A 20,901-nucleotide genomic window follows, 5' to 3' on the forward strand; every position below is an offset into this window, starting at 1 on the left:
TGATCTGTTGGAAGGGTAAGGAAACTGCAGTTAGTGTCCATCAGAAGTAAGTTTTTTAAACTTTGGTAACACTCAAGTAGATTTTGTCTAACCACAGAGTCTACACTGCTCTCCCACCTCCCCTGTTCTGCAGAGGGGTGTATTTTAGTATCTAAAAAAGGACTCAAGTTGGAAACCTGCACACTGGTACCAATGTTTCTTTTGTGCCAGTGACCTGGGCAGAAATAAGCCTGTGTGGTGCCTTGCTGGAGCATTGTTAAAGCTTCCGGATCCAGTCTGGTGCCTAAGTAGTATTCTCAGGTTCAGAGGTAAAGGTGAAAGAGCTCTGCAGAAGTAAATAACATTTCCCAGCAAAAATAGGATTTGCTTCTCAATTTATATTCTTCGTTAATATGCGACACACCAATTCTCCTAGAGGGGTCTCACGGGGTTGATGCAAAACACACAAATGAAAAACTTGACAAATAGTAACAATCTGGGTACATTGTCCTACAACATGTCCTATACATAACTCATTGAAAGAGTGCTCAGCATATACAATTTCCACTATTTAGAAAAATTAGGTTTCAGTACAACCAACTAGATGGCAGGGTTTAGCACAGTATGGTAATCTTTAACTGATGCAAAGCTTCTTAACTATTGTTACTGATGAGTAAATTGATAACATTTGCATCCACATCACATACCATAATAACACGAAGAACAGTTGAGATGTACCTTACAAACGCTTTGTTTCTTTTCAACACTGTAATTGTGTTTACTTCCTTCAAATGTAGAAAACCTGATAACTGAGGTAGATCCTCAGCAGAAAGTAGGGAGTGAACCAATGACACCATTGGGTAAACCAGTGGATGATAGGCTTTCAGCAAGCCTGTTAGTTACAAGTATGGGCTGGATTAACCCTTTGGGTTTTGCAAGAACTGGTCTGCATTTCTTCTAACTTTTTGATTTATTCCATAAGGGGTCTACTGTCTGTTCCCTGTGACCACAAACTAGATCTGAATCCACTTATTCCCAATGATGAACTTGCATGTACTTTGTTGCCAGATTTTGAAAGGCCCCTCTAGACCACAGCCAGCCAGTGTGTAGCCTAGCATTTCCTCCTGAGGGACTGTCAGGCAGGCAAGAATGAAGATTGACTGCAGAGATAGAGGCTGCAGGAGCCCACCTGGATACAGTGGTGATATTACCTGTCTGCTACTTTCTATGTTTCTAGTCCTCCTATGCTGGGATAATGGACGGGCACCTTTAGACAGATGATCAACCAGCAGTCCTTTGTTATGCATAGCTTTGTGGGCGGGCAGTATCGGGTGAGGCGGCACATAATCCATTACAAATGCCAGGACAAAGACCAAGTGAGCCTGAAAAAAAAAAAAAGGCTGCATGGTTTAATGCAGAGCTGATTGGGTGCAGACACAGCTCACTGTGCCGCATGACGTGACCAGTGAGTGGTCGGTCATTGAGTGGAGGTAAAATCACAGAATGATGGTCTCAGCAGGGCCATCATATGTAGAGCATTTGAGTGCTGTGTAAGATTGACAGCCCTGCAGTGTTTGGACGCAAAACACAGAGGGACCATGGTGAAGCCATCCACATGGTGCCTTTCATTTAAAAAAAAAAAAAAAAAAAAAAACACACACACAGTGAGGTTTAGCTCAACGTTATTTTTTGTTTGTTTTTTAGCTCTTATGGTGAAAATGTTGGCATTTGTGCTGGGATAAGCCGTTTGGCCGCACTGTAGATCCAATATAGATTCATATATTGCTATTGTAAAGCTTTCTGCCTGTCCTGGAGTGCACACTGTAAATACCACTCCATGTGTTTATGCTGTGTGATCAGAGCTGAAGTCTTCTCCTGCACCATGGCTTGCCCAAGGGCTGTACATTCTGAATTGCATTTCACTGCTTCCATGCTGAACTGTCCACACATGACCTGATTTCCCTGGATATCCCATTCTGCTAATACCACCCAGCACCCAGTTCCTGGGCCATCTCTTGGGTAAGGCCTTCATAAGCATCTTCCAGCGAACTAGCTACATACTTTGCTAATCATTTCCTGGGTTCTCTGGTAGTGCTGTGTGGCCACTCAGTGGACTTTATCCTGTAGCCTCTTTGATTTGGAGGGTCGAGGTTGTAGGTGCAACCCACCTGTTATGATTTTGTTTCCTTTCTTTCAGTTCTTGCTCTTGGGCATTACTTTGAGGGCTGTATGCACGAACTCCTGGACAGACTTGGCATGGTTTAGGTACTTAAGTGTTCATCTATGTTTTAGGAGAAAAGCATTGTTTCGTACTGTGGAGTGTAATAATTTTGCTTTTTTATTGTCCCACCCATGTTCACTACTACCGTTTTTTTTGTGTTTCAGTTTCTGGTGCAGAAGACCCTGGTTTGCCACATGCTGCTCCAGAACCTGCATTTATGGGTGCCAAATTGCAGATGGGAGTGGAAAAGCTCTCTTCCCCTATGGAGGATGTGTTCTGTAGCCCTCCTATGGCAAAGGAGCACAGTGAGGATTCTGTGGATCCAAGATCACCAGTTCACAAGGAGACACTAGACACACGGCTCTGTCCTCAGAGAGAAGAATGTTTTGTTACCATTTTGTCTAGGAAGGATAAGGAAGTGGGTAATCCATGTGAAGTGGGTTTTCGGGAGCAGGACCTCCCGGCTGGTCTGCTGACTTTGAGTAACTCTGAGTCTAGAGGTAGTTTTTTTACTTCCCCATCGGAAGCTTTGTGCTGTACTGTGCTGCACTCGTCACCTACATCGCCATCTGCTTTGTGTCGATCAGAGAATGGAGATACTGTCAAGGGGGATGATCCACAGAGCTCAGCTCCCAATACGGACAGCACAGAAGCAACGTCTTTCCTTCCCCACAGTCCCAGTGGGGAAGGGTGCAATACTTCTGTCATGTTTGCACATGGTCATAAAAATTCTGACTCAGAAATGCTTCTGGAAACGGAAGAGTGCTCCCATCCGACCCCTATGGAGGTTTTCTCTGCAGATAAGCTAAGCCGGACAGAACGTAGTTCTTTGTTTGATATAGAGCTCAACACAAGGACCAAGTCACATGCCATCAAATCAGACATTGTAAACGAGATCTCAAACCTCAGCCAAGGTGACACAGCTGGAAGCTACCACTGCTCTGAGCCGATGGGAAATGAGATTTCGAATCTGAGCCAGGGGGCAACTTCTGGCAGTTCCCACGGCTATGACCCAATGGGTTCTCCAGATCAAGAGGGAGGCTCGTTGTCGATGGATCTCTGCATGGTGTCCACTGACATCAGCCTGCAGAAGGATGACTGCTTGCTGCAAATATGCACTGACTCCATGCCAGATATGGATGACTCGCAGCACTTTGACTCCTCTGGGATGAAGATCGAATGTGAAAAGACACGAAGGAGAAGCTCCCCTGGGAGATCGCGGGTAAAACAGGTAATGTGGCCACACTTTACATCTGTGGCTCAATTTGAAGTGAGAGTAAGTGAATGGCTTATTTTTGGGTCACTCACTCTGTGCTTTGTACAAGGATTTTGAAACTCTTTGAATCTTTAATGTAGGACATCTGCAATCAGCTGAGAAAGCTATATCCTCAGCTGAGAAGAAATGCTGTGTATGTCTTGTTTCTGCTAGCGCCTTGGGTGGGTCTGGGCTTTAAATCACTGATGGTGTGCATTTTCCAAGATATTCCAGAATTCTGCCAGAACTTTAAATGATGAGCTTACACATTACATTCAGGACCTCTTGCTTTGCTTTAAATGTAATTCAGGCTGCTAATAATAATCATACTGTAATGATTTTGTACAATTTGTTTGCAGCATGAACCTGTGTTGTGTACTTCGCCATAGTGTGGTTGGGTTTGCAATTTTGTTTGCAATTTTGTTTGCAATTTTGTTTGCAATTTTGTTTGCAATTTTGTTTGCGTCCACAACAGATTGAGTAAATTTGACTCACTAGAATGTAATCTGAAAGCCCACCATGTCCCAGTATTAGGCCAATGTTTCTGATTACCTTTTCTACTCGAGTTCCGAAGTGAGACTGAACAGTACTTGAAGTTTGAAGGGTTATGGTCCCAATGATTCGCGTTTTCCGGAGAAGAGTCTGGGAGACTGCATCCTGATACATATTTGGTGCATGTGATTACCATATCGAAAAACAAAAACAGATATTCTCTGAGGGCTAAGACAAGGTTGGAGAATTAATATTTTGTGGAGTTTCTGACAAATTAGGATACTGAAATGTTAGTACAAATTGCCCACTATCTGCTGGTCTGAGTTGAGCACCTCACCTCGGTTGGGGGGGTGCGGGGGTGTCAAACCCTTTGTCTAAGACTTCACCACCTTCAGGAGCGCCACTGCTCTCAGGCTCTGTTTGACACCAACAGAGGGCCTCCGAGCCATGAAGAAATCCATCCAGAAAACTCGACCCTCAGCCCTCAGGTCTGAAATTGCAAACCTTAAAGGCCAACTCCTCAGTCAAGCCTGTAGCCATTGACAACCAGCTCCAAGAATAGGCCTATCTTCAAAAAACTGCAGCAGAAGCTGGATGAGAGGCAATGGTGTATTATCGTCCATGCAAGCACAGGCAAGATATGTTTTGAAAAAGACTGCCTAAGAAACGCAGACATGCCATTGAAGACGTTTCATGTGCAGACATTTCAGCTACTCCACTGCCCTCCAAAATAGCTTTTCCTCCACCACTTCTGTATACTCCTTCTTCTGTGACCTAGCCTCATGGGTCACTGGAGTCTTACTCCAATGTAGGCAGCCCAAGCCCTTACTTGCCAGTGGAGGACTACTTTGATCCAGTTTATACGCTTACCACAGATGATCCTTGGGACGATGACTATGTGGATCCTCAGAGGGGCCCAGATTTCTACCACATCCCTGTCAAGGTCTCCCTGTCAGATGACACCACTGAGTTATTCAGTGCAAGGTGGCTTTCATAAGATGGAAATGCATGTCACACAAGGATGACTATTTTTGATTACAACTCTTTCCAAAATAGACCATTCTCCCTGTAGGAAACTGGCTCTTTCTATAGTGGACCAAAAATGAGGTACACTGTGCAGAGTCCAAGCAATCCCCAAAGGTACCACAAAGGAGCAAATTACATCCCAAATGCTCTCTTTTTGGGTAGTGTGGTCGAGCAGTCAAGCATGTCAAGAGGGCAGTGCGAAGCATGTAAGGTACACACTTACAGTAAATGACACACTCAAAGAAATCAAACACCAATTTATAAAAATAACACATTTTATATAAACTTTGATTCCAAGATCACCGGAGTCAGGTGAGAACTTTTCTAGTTATGAATGTTTAAATTTTGTAAAAGTAGGCAGTGCATTTTTCAGGAAGCTTCAATGCAATCCTATGGAGCAAAACAAAGTTGTCAATCCAGTAAGAGTACAGCAGCTTACAAGACCAATCTCATGGGGTTAAGATGAGTAGAGGGCAAGGTCCAAGGCAGCACTCGCAGTACACCCTCAGCGGAAGGGGGGGTCGGCTGGGTGAAGAGTGCAAATCAGCGTTTGGTGCCCAATGCGTTCCAATGGAGATCGGTCCCTGTGAAAAGAAGGGTTAGGAATGAGCTTTGTGTTTTGGGTGAGCCACAGAATGGGCTCCGGTCTTGCGATGCTCGGGGACGGAGGGACACACCAGTGGTCCTCTTCTCCTCAATGTAGGGCGTTGGGTATCCGTTATCAGTGGCGGTGGTGGGGGGGACCCACAGAACAGGCTGCAGACGTGGACTGGGGGGGGCAGTCCGGGGAACCAACAAGTCAGCTGAAGCCTCAAGTGGTTCTCTTGTCAGTCCAGGGCGTCTGAATGTAGAGGTGCAGTGAACTGTAAGGATTACCATCATCGGAGGTGGTCGTGGTTGGGGGAGGGGCGGCTGCACTAAAAGACTGCAGATGGCGGTGTGAAGATTGCAGTGTGGGAGACCCATGATAGACATTGCTTTTGGGAAGGCTGGGAAGCAGGTTGACACTGTTGGTCCATTTCAGCACATGCTGGGAGGCTCGGGTGCAGTGGTGCTGTCTGGCGGCTGTTTTGGTGGTCCGGAGTCCCCTTCAGCAGTTCATGGGTGCCTGCGGATGTAGGGGAGCAGCTCCTCCACTCTAAGGGAGTTGTTCTTGTCGATTTGCGGAGCACTGACAGCTCTCCCAGTTTCTTGGAGGCTGCTACAGCAGGACAGGTCAGTTTCTCCTAAAGGGTTGAGTGCGGCAGGCCGGCAGAGTTGGCACCAAGTAAGTCGTGCTCCTTGGTTCTCTGGTTCAACAGGCTTCTCGCCCACTTCTTCTTTTGTGTCCAGCAAAGATCTGAGGATCTGGTATCAGGAGTCCCCTAAATTCTCCATTTAGGGGAGTGATAGGAATGAAGGATAGTAGCCAGAGGGCTACTTAACCTTGGGGGTCACTACACCCCCTAGATGGTGACTGCCTGTCCACAGTCTCTAAATACCACCACACTCAAGATGGCCATTTTTTCTAAGTTGGCCACTTCATTCTGGCCACTCTAGGGGTATTTCCAGTCGGTAATTGTGACGCGCCTCCTGCATAGCTAATGTTCCTGCCTGTCCATGTGCCAGATTGGCCTTGAGGTAGGGGGGTTGGCGTCTTCCTTTGAGGAAGACTAGATCGGTCTACCAAATGTGGTGAGCTTCTTTGAAGCTCCTGCTGTGGAATGCAGGTCATCCTGTGGGGAAGGGTGGGTGACAGCCCAGCCTGGGCAGGCTTTTGTTTCTGACCTCTCGAGCTAGGGCTCTCCCGCTTGGAGCTCAGATTCTAGTCTGTTGGTAGCAGGCTGACCAGAAACGGTCAGTGAGCTCACCAGCAGTTGATAGGTTTTTTTCAGGGGGCACCTCTGAGATGTGCTATGGGTGCTGTAGGTGCATCTATTTATAAATCCATCACTTTAATCAGTGAGATTTTATGAATACAAGATGTGTGATAACAAACATCCCTAAGTTCGGAGAAGCGATCATGTAGCTGGGGAACTCGTAGTGACTGGTGTCCAGCACATGTATTTGAAATGGCTTTCCTCTACACTTACTATGTCTAAGAATCACCAAAGACACACAGTAGGGGTGCATTTGCTCATGCATATGTGCACTTGTAGCAAACCACCCTTTAGGTTGAGCAGAGCGCAAGCACGGCCTTTTCCGACTTGTTATCGATGTGGGCTTTTAACCAGGCTCATCGCTTCACTCATTTGTGGGCTTTCCTTTCTTAAATCCTTTGACATTGGTAAATGCTTTGTTTGTCCCGCCTTTTGTGCGATTTTGTTTCTGCCTTGGGGACCGACCCTCCTACATGGATTACTGCACAATCGCCAGTATACTTCAGCGTGGGCGAACTACTTTTTTTCTTTTGTGTCTCTCCTTCCTGCTACATTTGCTCTTTGTGGGTTCTCTTCGCCAAGTGTGCGGTAACACATTTGCAAAATAATCAGACTGCCCCTCTCTAAAGAAACCCAGGACTAAATAAGAACACGCTCCCTTTGAGCTGACAACGTTTTTCATTTCAGCTGCATTCAATTCAGAGCAGCTATGAAATCACTGTACTACAGTTTTGTAATTTAAGGCTAAAAATATCTCTGAGGAAAGCGAGGTAAGTTTTTCACGCATGCTCCCTTTTATTTGTTTGATGTTAAAGGTGTTTACTCTAATGTCTGCTTTTTCTGCCCTCGCCACAAGCAGTGCCCTAATGGAAATATTTATGTGGCATTGAAACTGAAAATGAGGTTTAGTGGCATACTTGCCGATTGAAGACCTGGGTTATACTTGTGGCTGTGTTATACTCGTAGCTCATTCTCCTGGCTGTTGGACTCGACCGAAGTATCACAATACTGGCAAATGTACTTGCGTGTCAAAGTCTAGGCTACCTAAAGCACCTGAAACAAAAACACAGCTTTGTGAAATCCATATAATGGGTTCAAATTAATAAATTTTTAGAATGTGAAATAAACTTTGCCGCCAAATGGATGAATGCAAATGAGCTGGCAGTGTGGATGAATTTCTACTGAACTTTATAAAAACATAATTTATTTTAATTGGTGCCTGTTACTTCGTGAGCCTGTTTAAACGTGCCTTTACTCAACTTTTCTTGCACCCGCTTCATTGCTTTAGAGTACTGGGGTACAGGAAATCATAGTTGGTAATGTATCCCTTACAATGAATTCTTGAATAATATCCTTTTTAGGTTGGGCTAGGCAGCGCGCATTTGCTATCCCCAACATCGTAATCTACATCAGTTTCATATAGCGCAAACTCAATCACAAGTGCGCTTTATATAACTACACACATAGCGCAAACTCGATCGGTGGAGCACTTTACATCACTACGTGAAGTTACATAAAGCGCAACCTCGTTTCTACGAGTATCTTAACTTTATGTAGATTATTAAATCTGTTAAGGGTATTGGAATAAAAGAAAAAACTGTACTAAAAACAATCTAACGAATGTTCAAGGTCATCAGGGCAAGATTCTCTGCAGTAAATGGAAGTGCTTCAATTATATGCAGGGCCACTGGAATTCTGTGGCAGAGGACCAAATTATGCGGCAGGGTTGACCAATTTATTTGGCAAGAAAAATCCAGTTATGAATTTACAACACCAGTAGCTCTAACTCAAGCAAATTTGAGACCAATTGCATCGCAAATGCTTGTTGACATGGTTAGCCCCCACTTTTTGCCTGGTTTTTGATGTGTCGTTGACTCTTAGTGCACTGGGTCCCTGCTAACTTGGTCCCCAGTGCCAGATCTCTTTACCAGAAACTGCTCAGTTGTTTTGCACAATTGACAAACTCTTTAGCTACCACTGTAAGTCCCTAGTAAATGGTGCCCCTGGTTCCTAGGGCCAGGGATACTAAGGAAGGTCTCTGAGGACTGCAGCACCCGTTATGCTACCCCCAGAGATCCCTCACCAAACCCACACCGTGCTGCCATTGCAGACTGTTGGTGCAGGCTAAATTGAAAACACGACCTCTCACACACCCCTGTGCAGGGCAAAAAAAATCTCCTGGACAACTTGCATTGGCAAGTTTTATTTTATGAGTTTGAGCTATTTTTAGATTCCACTTGACCCCACTGGTGAGTAGACGAACAACAGGTGTTCTGTTCAGTCAGAAACTGAATCAGCAATTAAGATGCCCTTAAATCTTATTCTTGTCACATTTGCTTTGTTCAGAGACAGAGGTCAAACGTCAGTTTGTCTTGCAGTGCAAAAAATGTTCTTTCTGACTACAGAGTTCCAGAAATTTGTAAGGTGAACTGTCTGACCTATGAGTTGTGAAGGGCTTTTGGTATTTGGTTTTTCCTAACACACAACATTTATATAACTAAGTCAGCTTTACAAGCACTTCAAAATATATTTCAGTAGCTGTGAAAGACCATTTTTTTTACTTCTATGTGATCAAAAAAGTATTTTGATAGGATAAAAAAAAAAGTCAGAACAATTTACTTGGTGATGTGCAAATGATAAATGTTTTCTGAAACCCAATTTTCACAGATTATTGTTAAAACATTATATAGTTTTATCAGTACAGCTGCAAGTTAGTGGGAAGGTTTTTAGACATTTCTTGGAAATTTACTGTCAGTAAATGACAGTGCGCTACCGCATCATACTTTAGTAATAAACATGAACTGAGAAACACTCCTGCCCTGATGGCAAAGTTATTAGTAAAATAAGAGGCAAGTCATGCTTGGATCGTGTGTACTCTATATGTGGGCTAGATTTATGATACATGGAGCAAACGCTTAGTGTGTTTAATCAAACAGAAGAGGGTTTTTTTTTAACAGCAGAAATGCTGATCTCACGTATTTGAAGGAGCACTCCTATGTGAGAATGAAGAAAAATGCAACTGTAAAATAAAATATTTGCCTAGATCACACAATTTAAGACTCTTTTCTGGGTCAAGTACATTACAGTTAGGTCGAGTAGATTATTCAAGCTACTCGACCTGCAGGTCTAGTAACATTTTATGTTTTTTTTTTTTTTTTTTTTTTTTTTTTTTTAAAGCCTGCTGTGTGTCAGGACCCCAACACACACACACTTGTAAGTCACCCCTAAGGCAGGGTGTATCAAGGGCATATGTGAGGGAATATATGCGTGAGCAGATATGCTCCTGCTATGTCTGTCGATTCTGAGACATAGTACGTGAACAGGGAAGCATTTTAAATGCACATGCTGGAAAATGGTCATTACGAGTTCCCCAGCTACATGATGGCTTCTCTGAACCCTGGAATATTTGGTATTAAACATTTCAGAATAATAAACCCAGGCTGAATCCAGTGATGGATTTATTTGTAAAAGCACACAGAGGGTATCTTGGAGGTGGCCCCTGAAAACCTACCAGCTACTAGTGTTCTGGCTGACTGGCCTAGCTCCCTTTGTAATGCAACCCAGGTCTCTCCAGATGGTGGAGATGACTAACACCCCTGTCCTGACCCCCCTTTTGGACCAGCACAGGTGAGAAATTCAACAGGTTAGAAGGTGTGCCCACTTCAGCTCATCCACCTTGGAGGTGAGACTGGCATGAAGTGGACACTGCTTTTTAAGTTCCTCCATATTGTTTGGAAGGAATTAGGCCACTAGGGTTAGGGTTATGCACACTTTGCAGAAGTAGTCATCGAAAGGGTTGTAGTCCCCTGAAAAGTGGGCAGCCCACTGGGAAACACTTCCTGTAACATCCGTAAATTGATTATTTACGTGGCACCCCTTAGCCCTAGAACTTGGATCCTGTCTACCTTCGAAGCAAAGGACAAAGAGCTGCCCCTGCAGAAGAGGAAAAGAAGCAGCTGACTTAAAACCAGCCCCTCCAGCCTGCCTACTGACCTCGACAAACACTCCTCAAAAGACAACTCTTCCTACAGCTGAGCTCAAGAAACCCAGAAGGACTGCCTGCCTTCTACAAAGACTCAGACTCCCATGAGCAGCAGAACTGCTCTGCAAAAAAGTTTCAAGAAAGCACTCTGCAGCCCCTGCAACAGCAAGGACCTGTCACCCGAAGTGACCTCTGCAGCTGACGACCATGACCTGAGGTGAAGCCAGCCCAGTTCCCCAGCTGTCTAGAGCCTCTGCACGCAGGCCTCCCCCTCCTGCAGCCTTGTGGCGAGAGGAAACCTGACTCCTCTAGCAACTGCTGCATCTGTCGCCCTTGACCCCATCTGAGGTGGGTCACTAGTGTCATCAATGTCCTCCAGCTCTCCTGAGCTTGAGTCCACCCCTGCCGGACTACCTGACGATGCCTGCAGCCTCGGCATGCAGGACCCCCTGACAGCGAGTGCTCCTGAACGAGAAAACCTGATTCCTAAAGGCACCCCTGCATCCATCGTCCCTGCGCACAGGAGAAGAGGACCAAAGGTGCGCCTACGTCGGTGAGCACCCTAAGTCTACTACCTACCTGCTTGCTGTCACATGACTGGCTTCCTAGCCAGGCCTGCAGCCTGTTTGCCATGAGGTTCATCTCCTATAGAGAACCAATGGGCATCGACGCCTTACTGCACCCGGCCGCCCCAGTGCTGGCCGGTGTGACCTGTTGTGGTTCTGATCCGTGCCTAGTACTTACCTTTGCTTCCTGAGCTGAACCTTGTCATTAACCCTGTGTTTGCTGAACATTGTTTCCTCCACTACCCTCTGATAAGCCTAACTGCTCACCCACGCTACCACAGACTAGAGCAGACGTCCTATCTACTTTTGCCTCTGCAAAATTAATTGGGGATCCTCTGGACTCTGCACAGTGTACTTCATTTTAGTTCGTTATATAGAGAGCCAGCTTCCTACAGCCCTCACTTGTAATACAATGCACGTTGCCTTAGGGCTGTAAGGGTGAGTTACTGATATTACAAGCAGGGTTTTAGGGGACATGGCACACAAGTGTGTGCCATGTTGTCTCTTCAATTTTTTGGAGCACCTTGTCACGCAGCCTGCAATGGTAGTCTGCATAAGGTTGGTGCTGGGGCCATCCGAGTGGCACAGGTTGTGCTGAAACTCTGAGAGGCCTCTTCATTGCCCATGTCCTAGGTAACAGGAGTATAATTTACTAGGAACTTAAAGGGGGCTGAAGGGCCTGATCACTTGGGGATAAAAAGTGACCAGGTGTCTTGTTTTAGGGAAGGAACACTGGCACTGCGACCTGGTTAGCATGATCCCAGTGCACTTCAGTCGAAGTTGCATCTAAAAACCAGGCAAAAGTGTGTGTGTGTGGTGTGGGGGCTGCAACCCAAACTCAGCACCCTACACTCTCCAATACTCCTTAAGCTTAACAAGTTGATAAAATCTACTATTCGGGATTTTCAAGGATCTGATCAAATCCCTGCTGGTAATACTCCAGATTGAAAGAAAAAAAGCAAGTTGGCATTCTCTAAACCACTTTACAGCAGTGGTCACGTCCACCTGTCTCTCTGGTTGTCACCACTGCCAGGAAAAAGGGAGCAGACCAGGCCACCGCTGACGCTCTGCCTCCTGAAAAGTCGAGCACGTGTATTGATGCTGCAGGTAAGAGAGTACTGGTCAGTGCAGCCACACAGTGGTGCACTGCCAGTTCGATAGGCCACCTCTTTTGGTGTGATGGGACTCACTGGAAGGGGACGGAGAGCCTCCTTCAGCATCTGCATTCCCAATACTGCAATAAAGGGAAGGAATAGTAAAGAAGTTCCCAACAATAGTATATGTTGTGACCGTGGCACCCACCAATATATACGTTCAGTGGCATGTGTGGCTGTAGATACACATGCTCTGGTACTCCTGCCATATGGTGTTGGGTTCGGAGTGCTGCAAGTTGTTTTTCTTTGAAGAAGCTGTCTGAGTTACGGGGTCCATTGACGACTCCTCTCTGTGATACTGCGCATGGGAATCAACTCTTTTGTTAAATTATTTTCTCTCTGCCATCGGGCTCGGGCATGTCTTCGCTCCATCTTTTAACTCGCTCCAGTTCGAAACTTTTCTTTCAGTCATCAACCCCCCCCCCCCTAACGATATTGTATCTCGATTGCGCATTCCTACAGCGTTTGTCTCGGATTGTCGGTCCAGGCACGACCGTGCGCCCTCGAAGCATCCTCGCCCGTCTCAGGCCTACCTCACTACGTGGCACCAACCATTATGTTGAGCTGATGGAACAAACACAGTTTTGTTTCTGTCCTCGGTGCCATGCTAAATGTCCCCATAGCGACCGACATCTGGTATGTATTTTGTGCCTCTCCCCTGATAACCAGAAACTACCTGTGGTGCTGCAGATCCTTCCAGTCCAAGAAACCACTTCACGACTGAAGAGCTTGTCGACTGGAGATGGCCCTCAAGACTCCAAATGACACTCTAGACATCTTTGGGGAGGAACGTGCCTAGGTGAAACCTGAACAAGAAGAGGAGACCTTCTCAATCCAGGACTCCGACCCAGATGTGCAGTCGGACATCAAAAGCCACGATGTAACATCTGCACAACCTGTGGGTACCGTGGCCCCTCCTACTCACCCAAGACTATTTTAAATTTTTTTTTTTAAATAGTCCCTGGTAGAGGTCGCCAGATGGCCACCTCCACCAGGCCATGGCCAGATCTGAAAATCTGTTTCGCCTACCCTCTAGCTTGGCTCTGACACTAGGCAAGACATAAACATTGTCACAAACTTGTCAGCCTGGACCCTAAAATTCTAGGGGTTTCTTTAGGGGGAGCCTACAAAGGAAACAACATCAAGGGCTGAGTTAGGAGCACTGCCTCCTGAGGCTCCTCCTCCACTGCAAAGCAGTGACTACCTCACTCCAAACTTTTCAGGGGAAGGCTTCAAGGTTTTCATCAAGAATGGGTCAACATCAACAACCATGTTGGGTCCTTTCCATTATCCAACATGGATGTTGTCTGGAGCTCTTACCACTCCTCCAAACGTTCCCCCCTCACACTCACAGGCCATTCCCCAAGCACTTCACTGTTTTCAAACAAGAGGTTCAATCCCTTTTTCTCAAAGGGGCTGTTGAGCCTGTTCCCTTACAGCATCGGGGGTCATGAGTATACTCCCTCATTCTCAAAAAGGCGTCTCTCAGGCCTATTCTGGACCTTGGACCATTAAACCTGTACATTCTCTCAGAACACTTTCACATTCATTCTAGATGTCATTCCACTTTGCAAAAAGGTGACTTTGATGGCTCTAGATCTTAGGGATGCCTACCTTCCTATTACCATCCACCCTGCACACCGAAAATACCTAAGATTTGTGGTTGATTTGGGTCTTGCCTTTCGGAGTCATGGTTGCTCCCAGAGTCCTCACAAAGTGCTTAGCAGTAGTTGCTGCACACCTCAGAAGACGGAACACACACATGTTCCCTTAACTAGACAACTGGCTCATCGAAGCCAGCACATTACCACAATGCCTGTATCACATTCATTTGACAGTGGATCTGGTCACACTCTGGGCTTCACAATCAACTTTCAAATCCCACCTCCATCCCCTTCAGATACAGCCCTATCTAGGAGCTATTCTCATTGCAGAGTTGGTGCTAGGGACACGGTCATGTCCGTTGTCACAACTCTCTCAGACAATATGGAAGTGGGCTTTCCACCACCACAGTCACCTGGTGGCAGACTATCTCTCATGAACGGATAAAGACTTTGCAAACCTGCTCAGCAGGATGCAGCAACAAGTCCACTAATAGGAAATCCACCCACAAGTCCTTAAAGCATACTTCACAAAGTGGGAAACTCCTCAGATAGATGTTTTCGCCACAGCAGAAAACGCAAAATGGCGAAGATTTGCCTCCAGGTATCCACAACCTCCATCCAAAGGCAACACTCTATGGATGAACTGGTCGTGGGTATTTGCTTACTCTTTTCCACCTCTCCTTCTCATTCCATTTCTGGTTTGGAGAATCAGGCAAACATCTCTCACCATGGCTCTTGTTGCTCCGACTTTGACGTGTCGGCCATGGTTCACTACACTTTTGGACCTATCAGTAGCCCCTCACGAGAAGCTTCCCAAAATGGCTGCACCTTCTCATTCAAAATCACGGACAAATCAGACATCCAGAGCCCAGGTCACTCAACCTTGCGATGTGGCCCCTGAGGTCATGGACTTTGGTTACTTGGGATTGCCTGTGGAATTTATGGACGTTCTGTGGGAAGCCCACTGACCCATAACCGGAGCATTTTATGCTGCAAAATGGATATGTTTTGTATGCTACTGGCAAACCAAATGTACTAACTCCATTAAAGCTACTGTTCAAGACATAGTTTATTTGCTCGATTTTACTAAAATCAAATTCAGTTTACACTTAAATTTGTTCACATGTCAAAGCTATAGCTGCGTTTTGTCAGAACAGGCAGCACACTACCTTGTTTAGAGTCCCAGTTATTACAGCTCTCTTGGATGGTCTTGAAAAGGTTAATCCACCCAGGGTGTGTTCCTGCACTGTCCTGGAACCTCAATATTGTGCTTATCAGGCTCATTGGCTCTCCTTTTGAGTCATTTTATTCATTTCCTATTTAGTACCTTTCTGAGAAGGTGGCTTTCTTAGTTGCTATCACATCACTTGGACGTGGCAGTGAGTTCCAGGCCCTAAACGTGGAAGAACCTTCCTTCCAAATTCTGAAAGACACTTGTTGGTCCTTCGCACAAACCCAAAGTTCCTTCCTAAAGTGGTTTCATTATTCCATATCAACCAATCTACGGAGCTACCAGTATTCTTTCCGCAGCCTGACTCTATTACGGAAAGAGCTCTCCACATTCAAGATGTTAAACGAACAATTATGTTTTACGTTGACCGAACCAAAGACTTTAGAAAAAAAAAAAAATGCTCTTTGTAGCTTCTTCACTACCTCACAACGGCAGTCCAATATCCAAAAACGGCATGGCTAGTTGTATAGTAAAATGTATACAGACTTGCTATGCTTAAGCAAAGAGACAATTACCTGTTACTCCTAGAGCACTTTCTACTAGGACAAAAGGTGCCACTATGGCTTTTCTTGGAAACAGCTCTATAGTTGACATTTGTAAGGCAGCTACGTGGTCTACACTACATACATTTACAAATCATTACTGTGTAGATGTTCTGGCATGTCAGCAAGCCAGTGTAGGTCCAACTTTGCTACGCACACATTTCCTGTCAACTGAACCTCGCACAGGCGAGCCCCTGTTCTTACAGAGTCACTGCTTTACAGTCTAAGCAGAGCATGTGTATCTACAAGCAGACATGCCATCAATCAGGACATTTTACGTCCCTAGTAACCATCTATTCTTGGCATGTAGTGCTGTAGATTCATGTCTCCTCTGTCTGCCGTGCCCCCCCCCCCCCCCCCCCCCAAAAAAAAAAAACCTGTATCCAGTTACTTTATATTTGTTTAGATTGGTACATATGTAGGGACATTTGCATGGATAACTTTCTCTATACTTCTGCAAGTAAAGCCTTGGGAAAGCGATCTAACAAAGGAGTTGATTCCCATGCGCAGTGTGACTGAGAGGAGTCGCCACACTATTCTGTGACTCAAAACGCTTCTTTGAAGAAAAACAACTTGCAACACTCCGGATGGTGAATATACAGCACTGAATGGCACCAACAAATGCTTACTGGGTAAGTTTTTATATATATATATATATATATATATATATATATATATATATATATATATATATAATGTTCAGTGGCATGAAGCATCTAGTATTGGGTTTGGAGTGTTATTACAAGTTGTTTTTCGAGTCACGGGAACGAGTGACTCCTCACTTTCAGCTCCATTGCGCATGGGCATAGATTCCATCTTAGATTGTTTTCTTTCCGGCATAGGGTTCGGACGTGTTCCTTTTCGCTCCGCGTTTCGGTTCGGAAAGATAGTTAGAATCTCGGAAAATTTGACGGTATTGTTTGCGTTCGGTATCTGGCTAGTTACAACAGATCGACACCAAATTTTGAAGAGCTCCGGTGGCCCTTCGTGGTTTTCGATCCCCTGTCGGGGCCCGGTCGGACCGACCACGTGTCTCTTCAAGGCTAATGGAACCAACCCCATTCCGCTTCTGCCCCAAATGTCACAACAAGTATCCTTATACAGATCAGCATCTGGTCTGTAACTTGTGTTTGTCTCCAGAACACAAAGAAGATACTTATGAAGCCTGTCGAGCGTTTCGGTCGAGGAAGACATTAAGAGACCGAAGAGCGAGAAGACTACAGATGGCGTCGGCGCCGACAGGACAAAAACACTTGGAGGAGGAAGAAGAAACCTTCTCCATCGAGGACTCTGACGAGGTCGATCCCGAACAGACGCCGAAAACCGTGAGTAAGACGTCGACACACAAAACTCATGAGAAGACTGCAAAAGCCCAGGGGATGCCACCGCCAGCAGGCCATGGCTTAACCCGAAAAATAGGTGACCGATCATCGGCACCGAAAAAGGGCATGCATGTGTCGAAGACATCCGACTCCGGTCGAGATACCGGCACAGAGCAGACTCGACAGCGGGTCAGAGCAAGTTTGGCACCGAGAAGGCGGCACCGAAACGAGTCGGCACCGAGAGACCGGAATGGCGAAAATAAAAAATGTGTCGTCGGAGCCGAAAAAAGACTGCTGAAAATTTCCATTCCGAAACATCCGGCCTCGGAACCGAAAACAAGTTCCTACACAGAGGAACAGGGATTGTCCTCACAAATGCAAGGACATAGGTTCGGACAAGAACTAGAGTCAGTGGAGCCAGACTACACTCAGAGAAGGCTCCACATCCAAAAGGACACGAAGATAAGTACTCTTCCCCTAATTAGGATGAAAAGAAGACTTGCCTTTCAAGAAAAAGACAAGCAGCCACAGGCAAAGGTGGCAAGACAAGTAACACCGCCACCATCTCCACCACGCTCAACGCACACATCACCGGTAGCCACTCCACCACTGATGCAGTCCCCAACTCATACTGGAATGAGTCAGGATGATCCCGACGCATGGGATCTTTATGATGCGCCAGTATCAGATAACAGCCCAGACTGTTATCCAGCGAAACCGTCGCCACCTGAGGACAGTACAGCCTACACACAGGGGGTGTCAAGAGCAGCGGCGTTTCATAATGTCATCCTGCATGCAGTGCCTATTGAGTATGACTTTTTATTTAACACACTATCCTCCACACATAGCCAATACCAAAGTCTCCCTATGCTACCTGGAATGCTAAAACACTCCAAACAGGTGTTTCAGGAGCCTGTAAAGGGCAGGGCCATAACTCCAAGGGTGGAGAAGAAATACAAGCCACCACCAACAGACCCTGTATACATCACACAGCAATTAACACCAGACTCTGTGGTAGTAGGGGCAGCTCGCAAGAGCGCGAACTCACACACCTCAGGAGACGCACCACCTCCAGACAAGGAGAGTCGCAAGTTCGACGCTCCGGGAAAAAGGGTTGCAGCACAAGCGGCCAACCAATGGCGCATTGCCAATTCACAGGTGTTGCTGGCGAGATATGATAGGGCTCATTGGGACGAAATGCAACATTTCATTGAACACTTACCCAAAGAGTTCCAAAAAAGGGCACAACAGGTGGTGGAGGAAGGACAGAGTATCTCGAACAATCAGATACGCTCAGCAATGGTGGCAGCAGATATAGCTGCTAGGACAGTAAATACAGCAGTAACCATAAGGAGACATGCATGGCTGCGTACATCAGGATTCAAGCTGGAAATACAACAAGCTGTGCTGATTATGCCATTTAACGGACAGCAGTTGTTTGGGCCGGAGGTGGACACTGCTATCGAAAAACTTAAAAAGGACACTGATACGGCCAAAGCCATGGGCGCACTCTTCTCCCCACAGAGCAGAGGCACATTTCGTAAAACACAGTTTCGAGGGGGCTTTCGAGGACAAAGCACAGAACCCACAACCTCACAAACAAGTCCCACTTATCAAAGCCAATATCAGCGGGGAAGTTTTTGGGGACAATATAGAGGGGGCCAATTCCAAAAGAGTAGAGGGAAGTTCCAAAGTCCCAAAACTCCTCAAAACAAGCAGTGACTTTAACGTTACAAATCCCCAACACAACACCTGTGGGGGGGAGACTAACCAAGTTCTACAAACATTGGGAGGAAATAACAGACACTTGGGTCCTAGCAATTATCCAGCATGGTTATTGCATTTAATTTCTCAAATTCCCTCCAAATGTCCCACCGAAAACACACAATATGTCAAAACAACACATGGATCTTCTAGAACTAGAGGTCCAAGCGTTGTTACAAAAAGATGCAATAGAACTGGTACCAATTCATCAGAGAGGAACAGGAGTTTACTCGCTGTACTTTCTCATACCCAAAAAGGACAAAACTCTAAGACCTATATTAGATCTCAGAAGATTAAATACCTACATCAAATCAGATCACTTTCACATGGTGACATTACAGGACGTAATCCCATTGCTCAAACAACAAGACTACATGACAACACTAGACCTAAAGGATGCATACTTCAATATACCGATACATCCTTCACACAGAAAGTACTTAAGGTTTGTATTCCAAGGGGTACATTACCAATTCAAAGTGTTGCCATTCGGGATAACAACTGCGCCAAGAGTTTTTACAAAATGCCTGGCAGTAGTGGCTGCACATATCAGGAGGCAGCAAATACATGTGTTCCCGTACTTAGACGATTTGCTAATCAAAACCAACACGCAAGAACGGTGTTCACAACACACAAAGCATGTCATAGAAACCATCCACAAACTAGGTTTCTCATTCAACTACACAAAGTCACACCTTCAGCCGTGTCGAACACAGCAATACTTAGGGGCGACAATCAACACAACAAAAGGGATTGCCACTCCAAGTCCACAAAGGGTACAGGCATTTCACAATGTAATACAGGCCATGTATCCAAAACAGAAGATACAAGTCAAGATGGTGATGAAACTACTAGGTATGATGTCCTCATGCATAGCCATTGTCCCAAACGCCAGATTACACATGCGGCCCTTACAACAGTGCCTAGCATCACAATGGTCACAGGCACAGGGTCAACTTCTAGATCTAGTGTTGATAGACCGCCAAACATACACCTCGCTTCAATGGTGGAACAATATAAATTTAAACAAGGGTGGCCTTTCCAAGACCCAGTGCCTCAATACGTAATAACAGATGCCTCCATGATAGGGTGGGGAGCACACCTCAATCAACACAGCATCCAAGGACACTCAGCAAAAACAGTTTCACATAAATCATTTAGAACTACTGGCAGTATTTCTAGCGTTGAAAGCATTTCAACCCATAATAAGCCACAAACACATTCTTGTCAAAACAGACAACATGACAATGCCAATGTATTATCTGAACAAACAGGGAGGAACACACTCTACACAGTTGTGTCTCCTAGCACAGAAAATATGGCATTGGGCGATTCACAACCACATTCGCCTAATAGCACAGTTTATTCCAGGAATTCAGAATCAATTAGCAGACAATCTCTCTTGGGATCACCAACAGATCCACGAATGGGAGATTCACCCCCAAATACTAAACACTTACTTCCAAAGACGGGGAACACCACAAATAGACCTATTTGCAACAAAAGAAAACGCAAAATGCCAAAACTTTGCATCCAGGTACCCACAAGATCAATCTCAGGGCAATGCGTTATGGATGAGCTGGTCAGGGATATTTGCATACGCTTTTCCCCCTCTCCCACTCCTTCCGTATCTAGTAAGCAGATTGAGTCAAAACAAACTCAAACTCATACTAATAGCACCAACCTGGGCAAGACAACCTTGGTACACAACACTACTAGTCCTCTCAGTAGTGCCTCATATCAGGCTTCCAGACAGACCAGATCTGTTAACTCAACACAAACAACAGATCAGGCATCCAAATCCAGCATCACTGAATCTAGCAATTTGGCTCCTGAAGTCTTAAAATTCGGACATCTAGACCTTACACAGGAATGTATGGAGGTCATAAAACAAGGAAGAAAAC

General features: G+C 45.6%; 1 protein-coding gene across 4 annotated transcripts in view; it reads left to right on the forward strand.

Moving 5' to 3' along the window:
* Window positions 1–20,901, forward strand: part of KMT2D (lysine methyltransferase 2D) — a 1,162,185-nt gene that overhangs the window by 278,623 nt on the left and 862,661 nt on the right. For all 4 annotated transcript variants that reach the window (XM_069230486.1, XM_069230488.1, XM_069230487.1 and 1 more), the window contains exon 11: window positions 2,365–3,431. In XM_069230486.1, the coding sequence (XP_069086587.1) occupies window positions 2,365–3,431 (1,067 nt within the window). The remainder of the gene's footprint in view (window positions 1–2,364; window positions 3,432–20,901) is intronic.

This window comes from Pleurodeles waltl, chromosome 4_2, assembly GCF_031143425.1.
Source record: "Pleurodeles waltl isolate 20211129_DDA chromosome 4_2, aPleWal1.hap1.20221129, whole genome shotgun sequence".
NCBI classification, from domain to species: Eukaryota; Metazoa; Chordata; class Amphibia; order Caudata; family Salamandridae; genus Pleurodeles; species Pleurodeles waltl.